The 11,817-nt window shown below is 50.0% G+C and overlaps 2 protein-coding genes across 4 annotated transcripts in view; one reads left to right on the forward strand and one right to left on the reverse strand.

Moving 5' to 3' along the window:
* inpp5f (inositol polyphosphate-5-phosphatase F) overlaps positions 1–3,651 on the forward strand; it is a 17,931-nt gene extending 14,280 nt beyond the window's left edge. For both annotated transcript variants that reach the window (XM_060072494.1, XM_060072495.1), the window contains exon 20: positions 1–3,651. This exon is cut by the window's left edge and continues 276 nt beyond it. In XM_060072494.1, coding sequence (XP_059928477.1) covers positions 1–919 — 919 coding nt within the window. In that variant the 3' untranslated portion in view covers positions 920–3,651.
* Positions 3,652–3,877: 226 nt separating this feature from the next.
* mcmbp (minichromosome maintenance complex binding protein) lies at positions 3,878–11,643 on the reverse strand. 2 transcript variants are annotated; one of them, XM_060072503.1, is made up of 16 exons: positions 11,441–11,643; positions 11,119–11,210; positions 10,805–10,945; positions 10,626–10,667; positions 10,427–10,517; positions 9,902–10,036; positions 9,475–9,611; positions 8,961–9,058; positions 8,033–8,208; positions 7,790–7,913; positions 7,445–7,568; positions 6,668–6,833; positions 6,172–6,305; positions 5,161–5,325; positions 4,578–4,666; positions 3,878–4,093 (listed from the first exon to the last, which is right to left on the reverse strand). In XM_060072503.1, exons 1-16 carry the CDS (start codon positions 11,496–11,498, stop codon positions 3,967–3,969), a joined length of 1,899 nt encoding a protein of 632 aa, XP_059928486.1. In that variant the 5' UTR covers positions 11,499–11,643; the 3' UTR covers positions 3,878–3,966. The 2 variants fall into 2 exon arrangements, with proteins under 2 accessions (XP_059928486.1, XP_059928485.1); XM_060072502.1 differs by having other exon boundaries at positions 9,475–9,620.
* Between the last annotated feature and the right edge of the window lie 174 nt (positions 11,644–11,817).

Here is an 11,817-nt window from a genome sequence, read left to right on the forward strand (position 1 = left end):
CGCCGCCGCCGGGCCGAAGGACCCCGGGGGGGCGGACCCCGACTCGGAGATCTCCTCCGACTCGGACTCGTACACCTCGGACCCGGAGCGCGTGTGCGCCGGCTCCCTGGAGAACGTGGACTACGTACTGCCCAGCTGCGGCATCGTGGTGTCCAACCCGCGCCTCGGCAGCCGCTCCCAGTCGGTGGAGCTCAACGTGGCCGCCGCCGCCGCCGCCGCCGCCGCCGCCGTCCGGGGCACGGGCGGCGGCGGCGGGAAGCCGGTCAGCCCGGCCGCGCCGGTCGCCGTCGACGACGATTCGCCAGGCTCCGCCTCGGTGGCGGAGGAGGCCATCCTCATCGACTTCGGGACGCCCGTCGACGCCTACTGCCACCAGTTCGCCCAGGACGCCCAGACCAAGCCCGTCGAGGTGTTCGGCGAGGTCAAGGCCGCCGCCGCCGCCGCCGCCCCTCCTCCTCCCGATGACCCCGCCGCCCCCCCGCCGCCCCCCGGCCCCGCCGACCCCGCCGACGACGGGCGGGCGGACTACGAGCCGCCGGCCCCCCCCGAGCTCCAGCTCCCCCGGCCGTCCCAGCTGGACGTCCACACCACTACCTCCGCCCCCGGCCTGCTGACCGTCCACAAGCCCAGCTCGGCTGCCTCGGGGGGGTCCCAGCGGAGCCTCTCGTCCCAGGTGGAGGGCAGCCTGGGGCCCTCGCCCAACGACGGCAATGGTAGCCGGGTGGTGTCTCCCTTCGCCAAGATCAAGAGCTCCATGGTCCAGGTGGCCAGCCTCACGCAGGCCGGCCTCACCCAGGGGATCAACTTCGCCGTGGCCAAGGTGCAGAAGAGCCCGGAGCCCGACGTGGTCAACGAGGCCCTGGAGAGCGAGCTCAGGGCCATGTTCACGCAGTGCCAGACACGGATCATCCAGATCTAGCGCTGGTCCCAGGTCTCAGCAGGATTTTGCAGTGGTGGTAGTAGTGACGTGTACACAGACTTATGGTAGCAGTAGCCTAAGCTTGCACAAAGGGCCTCATCTTCGTCAGGAACCTCGCTTTTAAATATCGGCCCTTTTAGTTCCGTCCGTCGGACATTTGCTGTCGACTCTCGCACAGGAGATGCATCGCGTTACTCTGGCGCCGTTATGTTTACATGCACACTATATCATGCTATTACTGCTTCTTTGAGCTCACTGGAAATCATTCCATTAATCTTCTGCGTAATATTCTGTTTCATAGCTTCCTTGTATGTATTGTACATTTAAATGTATTTCTTACCAAATAACTGATATTTATACAGAAAGATTCAGAGGAAATGTGATAGACTTTTAAAGAGAATACAAAGCAATAGTTTTGTACTATGTTAAGAAAGGTGGATATATATGTATGTTTATAACCCAGATGGATAGCGGATAAATCTATATATTGAATTGATAAACGTTTTATGAGTGTTCAACAGGAATACACAATGATGGAGAGCAGACCAAGTGATAAGACTGAATTTGAGTGTTCATGCCAGAAAAGATAATGTGGTTTACTATGCTTATGTACGGCTTACAATCCAACAGGAGCCATAAGGATGCAGTATTGGTGTGCATGTAAACATATCGGTCTTCGGGAAATATCCAACTAAAGTCCTACGGCTGCATGTGAGACAAAGGTAAATAAATCTTAAACGCATGTAAACGCAGGACCTACTCCACATTTCCCATGCATCTTTTGTGCCGGTCAGCGATCGCGTCTGTATTTGTCATACAGACCCTGTTTATAGCTGCAGTTCTTAACACTGGTGGTAGACAATGACCAAATCTATTTTGAGATTTTTCTTTTATTGGTTTCCCCAAAGGTCGGCTAGGTGTTAAATATTACCCGTCGTGTTGCCGTCCAACTGACAAGGTGGCATAGTTTAGGCCCATGTAATATCAGTGTTGTCGAGTGTAGCCTAGCAACTATAGAAATCAATAACCACACCAGAAGTATACGTCAATACTGGTTTGACACGTATAGTGACTATTGTATGTATAGCTGTTTCCCAAGTAGAACTTTCCCATCAGTGGTTTATCCATACACGCATTGGCTTTTATATTGGTCGCAGGAAACTTGGTTTGAGGTCTGCGCAAGTTGATTTCAAGTCAAATCAACCGCTGGAGTTTTATGATGCTAATGCTTGTACCAGTTAACTTTTTGGAAGGTGCGTTTTTGAATTAATCTCCTTGGGGCGGACATTGTTTGTTTACTTTGCATGAGAGGCACTGAGAAGTAGCATTAGGTATATGCAATTTAACCCTGCCCAAACAGTAGACACTGTTCAATGCTTTATGCACTCCCTGAATCGAAAGCATCTTAAGCATTCTTGCCTTAATAGTAAATTGAAGTGGGATTGTACATATATATCAGGTATTTATGGCAAATCTACCTTTTTAACGTCAGTTTTGTTCCATGTTACATCTAGTGTACTGTATACAGTATGAGATCATGTTCAGGGTAAGCGTGTGTGTGTGTGTGTTCTTGAGCTTTATTTTGGGATGTTATTTACTGGCACAAGAGTTCTATATTCTGTATGGGATTGCTTTTAACGAGCAGAGCAACTTTGAGATAACTGAAATACCGTCGGTAACATTTGTATGTATGTATCTAATGTAAAGGATGTTTGGGTTTTCTGTGTTAGCACATCTGCTGCTGTTGAGTGCTCTCATGTCTCCCAAGGTATATATGTTAGTCTGCTGTTAATCTTGGTAGGAATATATATATATATAGTCATTGCATTAAGACGACTACTGTTCTCTTACTGTAATGACTGCGGTTCACTTATCTGGTGTTGGCTACTTCCCTGCTTTGTAAGATCCTAAGATTGATGGGCAATGGATGCACCTCTTTGTGGTTTGCTCAACTGTATTTAGCCTTTTTTCTGTATTTAACTCCTGGGTTAGCTTATTATTTTTAATTGGATTTATTTTCAATCATTTTGTAGCATATGCTGCTTAGGTGCTCCGCATTAGCGACCAGTCTGTTACTGAAACGGGCCGATATTGCTTAGTGCCGCCACAGCTTAAAGACAGAGGCTTTAAGGTGACCGCTGTACTGCAAGAGGAGTGAACATACTGGCCATGCAAGAGAATAGTGACAGTGTTGGGTCATTTTAAGTTCTGCAAAATTCAAGGTCTCTGCTGTATTGAATTAAAGAGGGAAAATAGTCAATCCAAATAGGCCAGAATCATGGGTGTCTTAATTTGAGTAATTATGCAATAGCTGGTTTAGTAATGTTTCCCCAGCTGAAGTCTCCCCCTTCTTCTTTTGTAACCCTCTCACACACCAAGTGCTTTTGAAACCACATTTTCATTTGTCTACGGTATTAATCCTGCCCCTCCATTAAAGTACCATGACAGTTGTGTCAACATGATTAGAGGTCCAAGCATATAATTGCACTGCATTTGGCTCATTTTACCAGCATTTGCACCATCCGTTATCGTCTGTCCATGGCTGTAGTTCACTTCTATATAACAACTGACCCATGTGTCCTGTTTACTCCATGGTGTGTTCAGATTTTATTGTAAATTAAAATACCCTATTTATTCTTGTCTTCTCTGGGGTGTGCTAATTGAACAATGTGCACTGTAGACTTTTGACCAGGATTACATTCCCTGGGAATAAAAGTTGAAGAGTGACTGAGTGTATGGATTGTTGTGAGGTTTATTGTTCATTCAGGAGGAAACGATATCATTCTCAAAGGGATTGTTTGTTTAAAAAAAGATTTATACTTACGAAACATTACGTCTTTGTATATGACGCAAGACTTTTTATCTGACGGACATGCCTTGTGTTAAGATAGGAACTTGCGTTAAACCGTGAACTTATATTATACTTCCTAATAAAATCAAAGATGACAAAAATACGTGAAACATGAAAAACAACTTTATTACAAAACATTTCTGGAACCTTTGAATCAAAACAACTCGTCACCATCAGTCGGCGTCCGATACTCCCATCAGGGCTCGTTGCCGTTGAGGCATCCTTGCGGCTCGCTCCGGCTCTTGCGCAGGGTCTCGATGTGCTTGGCCCTGCTCCAGGCGTCCGTGGACAGAGCGCTCTGGCCCAGGCTGAGACACAACAACCTGCCCACGAGAACACACCTCAGTCATCCCAGCCTGCCTCCACAACTTATGATGTGAAAACCGATTTCTAAGGAGAGCTACAAAACAAACTACTTGTTTCACTTCAAAGGGAATGATAAGAATTGTAATCGTGTTCCAATCTTAAAGGCGGATCAACATTAACTTTTTTGTTTCAACTAATGTCCACGACAAATCCCTAAGCACGCATCTACTCTTGACCGAATGTAAACCAAGAGATTTTAAGTGTAAATTATCTCCTCACCAACCGGTGGTCCTCATACTTCGTTATAATCAATAACTCGTTCATTATAATGCCCGGTCACTCTCCCTCTACCTATTGGCCTGCACTTTAACTGTTGAGAGGGCTGAGACGGGCTGTTTCCAGTCTATTTCCTCCTCCTTTATTAGCACTTTGCCCTTTTAACAAATGGGATGACGAACCCATTAAGGGCGAGCGCGAGGCCTGAGCGGGGACTTGGCCTACCTGGCTACAACCAGCAGGCTATGGAGGTCGTCGGCAGAGATGCTCTGCGGGTCGTCCTTCCTCATGTCCACGAAGTCATCCTCAACGGCCTGTGGAGCAGGGGATGGTCAGACTGGGTCAGCAGCGGTATTATCTCCTGGGTAACTCTTGATGCAGCACTTTCACCAACACATACATCATGTCATCAGTATATGCAAATGATAGATTTAACTTATCTATCCTGCAGGGCATTGTAAAGAAGCTAGTTTGCAACTAGATTAATAGTCAGTCGAAGCTATGGTCTCCCCGCTACCAGGAAAATGAAATTGCTTACAGTTAACCTCCAAGGTGTGACTCTCATGGTGGTTCACGATTGGATTCGCGAATCAAACCAATTAAAAATCATCTCGATCCAGTACATGTTAATGTCCGGACCTAATCTAGTCTGCTGTGACAAGGCAGAGTAAAGTGTATGAATAAGATGGTTTCGTTTTTGCATATTTAAAAAATGTATATCAACTGATTGCAATACTGGGAACGCACAAAGGCAAACCTAAGATAGTTGTGCGTCGATTCAGAATCTTAGGAGACGGTGAGCCCTCACCTTGGTGACCTCCTCCGAGATGCTGTAGTCCAGGGTGCGGGCCATCGTCAGGTAGAGACGGAACTTGTTGAGGTGGGAGGACGACTGGGCCGCGAGGGCGGAGCCCAGGTAGGCCTCCATGTTGGGGGGCGTGACCTGAGGCTGCAGGTGAACGTGGCAGTCCGACTGTGGGACGGACAGACGGACGGACAGAGGGAGGAGAGGATCAAAACAATGTCGCCGAGGTGCATGCGAGGTGTACACACACACGACACTACTGTGATCCCCGTGTGTACGGGATGAAGGCAGAATTGTTAATCGTGTGACATCCTCCCCACAAATACATTAAACCCGTCTCATTAGAAATAATAATCCCACTGCCCACACACACACACACACACACGCTTGCCCCTGTCATGGTGTGTAAATGCTGATTCATACATTGTATCCACCATGGAGAACACCAAGTAATGTCAGCTCTTCGATGTTTATGTCCCCCTATCGCATGGCAACCGTACGCAGGCCGTTCGGCTCACAGTGGCACTTCTGCCGTTCACGCGACGCGCACGCCACAAAGCGCGGGGGACGACATGCGAGATGAGCCTGGCTTGCCCGCAGCTGTGGGGCTGCCTTTAGGAGCGAGGTCGCCGTTGGTAACCCACCGCCACCAGAAGCTCCAGCCGACACACACACTGTCGTTCTGCTGGCTCTCCGGCTGCAGCCATGGCAACAGTATAGAGCAACGTACAGGAATAGCCTACGCCGCATTCCTCTACCTCTTCGTGGCCCCGCGGGACCACCCCTCCCCTCCCCCCTCCCTTGGTGCTGGGGGGGGGGGGTCAGCCTGGTCTCCGATCCACTTCGGACACCTAACCCCTTACCACAGAAGTTGAGCTGGCAGTGTTTGTGCTGTTGACCCCCTCCAGTTCTCTCTCTCTCTCTCCCTCTCTCTCCCCCTCTCTCTCTCCCTCCCTCTCTCCCTCTCTCCCTCCCTCTCCCCCTCTCTCCCTCCCTCCCTCCCTCCCTCCTCACCGGCAGCAGCGACCGGCCCTCCGAAGCGATCAGCACGTTGATGTTGGAGGGGAATTCCATCTGGTGGTAGTTGAAGTCATAGTCCACCTTCTGCCACGAGATGACGTTCCCCAGGGCGGTGATGTTACGCACGCCTGCAGATCCACAGCCGACATTTAGAACCACGCCAGCACACAGGGCACTGAACAGGGCTTGGATGTTCAAAAGTTATAAAAATGACACAAATCTGCACAGAGAATCTGTAATCCACTTTCTTTGCGAAGTATTTGATTCGTGATTCAACATTTATCCCCTTTTTACACGCAAGAATTCTACTTTAAAATGAGCAAAACCAACCAATGAATAGAATGAGGCAATTCTTCAGAACCGGGTGCATCAGTTCTGATACACCCATAGACACACGTTTCAACCCGGCAGAACAAACCGCCCCCTAGCCCTGACGTGGGGTGTCCGTCCTGCCCCCCCAGCCGGCCGTCACGGGGGTCCCCCTCCTCACCTGCGGGGTCGAGCTGGCCCTGCTCCAGCTGGGTCTCGTCCAGGTACAGGGAGGTGTTGGCGGCCAGCTGCAGCGCTCCGCTCTGCAGCCGGTTGGCCACGTAGTCCTTCCTGGGAACCAGCCGCAGCTGGTTCATGTTCTGCAGAGTCATGCTGAGGCGGTACGCCTGGGGGCGGAGGAAGGCAGAGACGAGACGAGACGTTGATGTGCGGAGGATGAAGACGAGCCAAACGAGACACCCACTGTCTACCAACGCTGCCCCACCCTCCTTAAAGACCCTCCCGCCTCCACCCCCGTGGGGAGCTGGTCCATTCTGTACCCTAAAACACCCAGGTAGGGCTGGGCCATTCATTGAATTTTGATCGCGATTTTTGTGTTTTTTAACATTTTAACATTTTCTTTTTGACCATTTTGTGTATTTTTTCTCTGTTACAAAGTCAAGTTATCATATTATCAAACTCAAAAATAATCGTTTGAATGATCGTGATTTCAATATTGACCAAAATAATCGTGACTATGATTTTTTCCTTAATCGAGCAGCCCTAACCCAGGGTCATGAAAAGGTCACGGAATGATCCTGTATACACTTTTACCACGCCATAGAAACCGGTGTCTTTGCTGCAATAACGAATCGAACATTCGAAAAACAGGGCCGCATAGGAACAGATGGCGCCAGGAAACAACATTCCTGGCGCTCCATCGAGCGCTCCCCATCGAGCCGCGTCATCTGGGGGTGAACCGCGGCGGCGGCGGCGGCGGCGGGGGCGGCTGACTCACGCTGGGGACGAGCTGCTGCAGGGCGCGGTACAGCTGCTCCGTGTAGGCGGGGCCGGCCGCCGCGGGACAGCCGCTCAGGTTCAGCGTGAACTTGCCCAGCGGGATGACGTCCCGCCGGGCGTACCTGCGGGGGAACAGGGAGGACACGATGACCGGAGGCCCCCCGACGCACCTGGGCCCCCTGGCCGGCCTCAGGCTCACACGGGGCTCTCAGAGGGGCCGAGGCAGGGCTGGTGGGGCGAGGCCAACCGGAGCCCTGACTCCTTTTTAGGGGACGGTATGTTTTAGTTTTAAACACCGGCCTACACCCGTTTGGGGGGGGGGGGGGGTGTTGGGGACACGTACACGTTGGAGATGAGGTGCAGCAGGAGGTACTCCGCTGCCAGCACGTCCCCCAGGAGAAGCTGAGTGAAGTAGGCCAGCAGCTCCGCGCGGACCGACACCATCTCGCCCAGCGTGGCCGCCAGCGCTGCGGGGGATTAACCGTTAGTAACGTCCCGCCCGCTGGGGGGGGGGGGGGGGGGGGGACCTGGTGCTAGGGTCAGCTCTGTGCAGGCTGCCGAACGACGGTGTCATGTAGCGTATTACATGCAGCGCTGTCCTCCAGGGCAGCAGGGGGCAGCAGAGGGTTGTTGTGAGTCAGGCGCTGGGTGTGGATGAGGTGGAGGCGGGGGACCAGGGAGGCGGGGGGGCTGTGGACCCGTAGCTCCTCGGCCGTCTCCATGCACTCGGCGGGGTCCAGGATCAGCGAGGAGGACGTGTCACTGGGGAGGAGGGAGAGGGGAGGAGAGGAGGGAGAGGGGAGGAGAGGAGGGAGAGGTGAGGAGAGCCCCGGATGTTAAAGGCCCCGTGACACGCCACCGTTTTGAAAATCTGCCCCTTATGACATCACAAGTGGGCGTGTCCACCGAGATGTGTGACGGAGAGATGAGCGACGTTTGCTACGGTCCGCTGGGTAGGCCGGTAGACCGATCTATCCAGCGCACATCTAGGTGGACACGCCCACCTGTGAGGTCGTAAAAATGTCTACTCACATCCACACACGATGACTGAAGTCATGCACTTTTACCCACACATGAGAAAAAATGCGCACAACTGATCATTGAGGTCACAATGTGTACTCAAGGCACTCAAAACACACAATAACATTGTTCTTTCCACTTTAGGGGGCGTTGCTGGGGGGTGTGAGTGGGAGGGGCTTGGGGAGTGAGTGGGAGGGGCTTGGGGAGTGAGTGGGAGGGGCTTGGGGAATGTCGCTAGCAAGGATCTTGTAAATAAAGGGAGAGGTACGGCCTGGCCAGCCTTTTATAGGATGGGATTTTATTGATAACATTATTGAAATCCCTATCGATCAGAATGGACTACAGATCGATGAAATGTTATGCATTATGACTTTAAGACGCTTTGAGCAGATCATCTGACGTGGTCATCATTCAAATGCATTGGAATCTATGGATCCAGAAACTGTGATGTAATTATGGTAAAAGAAGATGTAAGAAAAGCAACAAGCGCTCACTTCTGGTCGCTCAGTGCGCTCAGCGCGGGGCTAACAGAGAGGATCCCGTACACCTCCAGGGTGTCGTTGAGCTTGAAGCTGTCCCAGTCCGCGTACACCTGGAGGACGTGGTGAGAACCTCAGTACTCACTCGTTACTCATTCACCAACATGGGGCACAGACAGCGTCAACGTCTTACATAGCTGTGCTGCTAGCACACCTTCACAGTGAGGTCCGGCGATATGGCCAAAAGCTTCTAACCCGGCAAAGGTCGTTTAATATGTCTATCGATGATATACATCCCGATTTAGCATTTTTTTCTGGGAAGACAATGAATAAATAAATAGTCATTCACAAGGTAAAGCCCATTGTTGTATAATCCTGTGCGAATAAAATACCTGACAAATGAAAAGTACAGATTAATTTCAAATTGTACTCATTAGTTCTGAACACAAGTTTAAAGTGAAACCATACAGAAAGCCATTCCCAGCCTTCAGGGTCAAAGAGACAGCATAAGGGACCCCAGGAGGCGTACCTTGACCAGGCAGGCGGGGCCCTGCTCCCCAGGCAGGGGGAAGTTGAGGTCCAGAGGGGGGCTCGATGCCTTCTGCCCGGAGGGGGCTTCCGTCTCCTGGCGTTTACTGTCACCGTTGCCCTGCGCCTCGGCGGCCGCTGGGGTCCCTAAGAAAGGAGGGGGTGAATAGTTTGTACTAAAAACAAGATCACAATTACCAGAATCATCGCTACAGCCGGGTTCCTGCCAGCGACGCGTACTTAAAGGATGTTCCAATATATAAGAGAAAGAAATGTGCTTTGTACATTCAGACACAGGACAAAGAGCAGTGTGAGTGAGTGAGTGAGTGAGTGAGTGAGTGAGTGAGTGAGTGAGTGAGTGAGTGAGTGAGTGAGAGACAGAGAGATTGTCGTTTCTACTAAAGCGTCACCATCTCTCCCCGTCGTACCGTTGTGTGCGTGGCCCTGCGCCTGGGGCTGGGTGTCCATGTCGTCTTCGTCGTCGTCTTCGTAGCTGCGCTTCTGTCTGCTGGGGACGTAGGAGGTGGAGGGAACCACCCGGGCCTGACAGGTACCGGCGTAGCTGTGGGTCGGAGTTAAGGGGTCCGGCAACAACACCCGGTCCAGAATACAAAACACTACATGAAGACTACTTAAAACACTAGCTTTGTGGAAAGATAGCCTTGTTGAGAACTGAAGTGCTTTTCCCTGATCAGGGTTTAGATTATAATCCATCTTTCCCCACCAGCACTTCTCACGTCCAGACACCCGAAAGACAAGTCAAAAGTCGGCCAGACCAGCGTAAATAATGTCATATTTTTACGTATAAATTAATTAAACCCTAACTCCAGTTGGTCTGGGGATGCGTTTGCTTACGCCTGCGCAAAGACCATACATTTCTAACATTTGTTTGCAAACCCAGTCTGCACTCACACAAACACGCAAACACAAACAGTCCACCACACAAGAGGATATTTCCTTCACCCAGGGACTTTCTCCAGGTATGGGAACACAGTAGAAGGTCTGTCTCTCAGAAGTCACCATATTGGCAGAATCCAGATCCACCTGGGAGAAGAAAGACAAGAGTATGTTAAAGATGTGCGTATCAATGCAGCCATTTAAAAGAGGGAGGCGTTGATATCGCGACTGACAAGCCTACAGAGTCAGACTCACCCCGCATTCAGTGACGTCTTTGTACTTTCCACACCTCAAGACCTGTGGAGTACAGCAGAAACAATGAATACATAACATATATCGAGAAGAGCAGAGGCAGAGTTGTGTATTAATTGAGCACTTACGCACTCGCAAAAGAGCATTTACAAAAAAGCGGTTTGGATAAAGGAAGCATTTACTTTGGCCTTGGTGGAAGGGTCCACCGTGTCGTATGCTCCCATGTAGAACTCGGGATCGAACATGTCTTGAATTAAACAGCGGAACTTCACAAGACTGTTGGGCTTCAGGTAATGCAGAGGGACATCGTTCAAGGATGGGACCTATTTGAACAAAAAAAACAACCCACCAAACTAAGAATGGCCACAGCCTTTAGAATGTTACATTCTCCATTTTATTTTAATATAAATACTTTATAATTCAAAAAAGTGTTTTCCCTTTTTCCCCGACACTTAAGGCATCGTTTGAAAAAACATCAACAAGTCACATTGATTACCCATGTATGAGCGTCCTTTTCCATCAGTCGCTGTCTGAAGAACTCGGTTACTTTCGCTTCCCATCCGGAATCAGAACTGTTCTGGGACGCACCTGATGGAATACAAAAGGCGATGCATCTCATGTAAACAAGCAAACAAGTCACCGATTGATTTCCATGAAGCAAAAAGTTGCCCCACAACCTTGATTTCCTTAAACTGACATTTATATGAATGTATCGGTGTGTGTATAATGATTGAGTTTGGGGGAAGTCGAAAAGCAATGTAGCAGTGTTAGCGCTGTGTTGTAGCTGTCATGCGGGAGCGTCTCAACTTGAATCTTACCAAACATCTCCTCCACCACACCCAGAGGGTTGTTAATCCAATCGTTTGTAGAAGGCATGTTTCGACAATGGACCCTGCGATTGACAAGTAAAACGAACAAAGCCTAAAATAGTTATTATACTTGTTTTGTGTGTCTACTTTCTACAGTCCCCGCACACGCCGACCAGACACCAGAAGTGCTGCTCTGATGGCGGGAAATTTGCGTCACTAGTCACAGAGAACAGTTCGCTTGTTTTTGTTAACCGGTCAGCCTGACACCACTGAGTATAAAGTTTGTACTCTGACCAACTACTTGCCAACTCAAATATAGTGATTAAATTCATTCAATATTCAATTTAAGGGATTACTGTTTCAAAGCAGTATGTTCCGATCTAACA

This window comes from Gadus macrocephalus, chromosome 15 (genome assembly GCF_031168955.1).
Source record: "Gadus macrocephalus chromosome 15, ASM3116895v1".
In the NCBI taxonomy this organism is placed as follows: domain Eukaryota; kingdom Metazoa; phylum Chordata; class Actinopteri; order Gadiformes; family Gadidae; genus Gadus; species Gadus macrocephalus.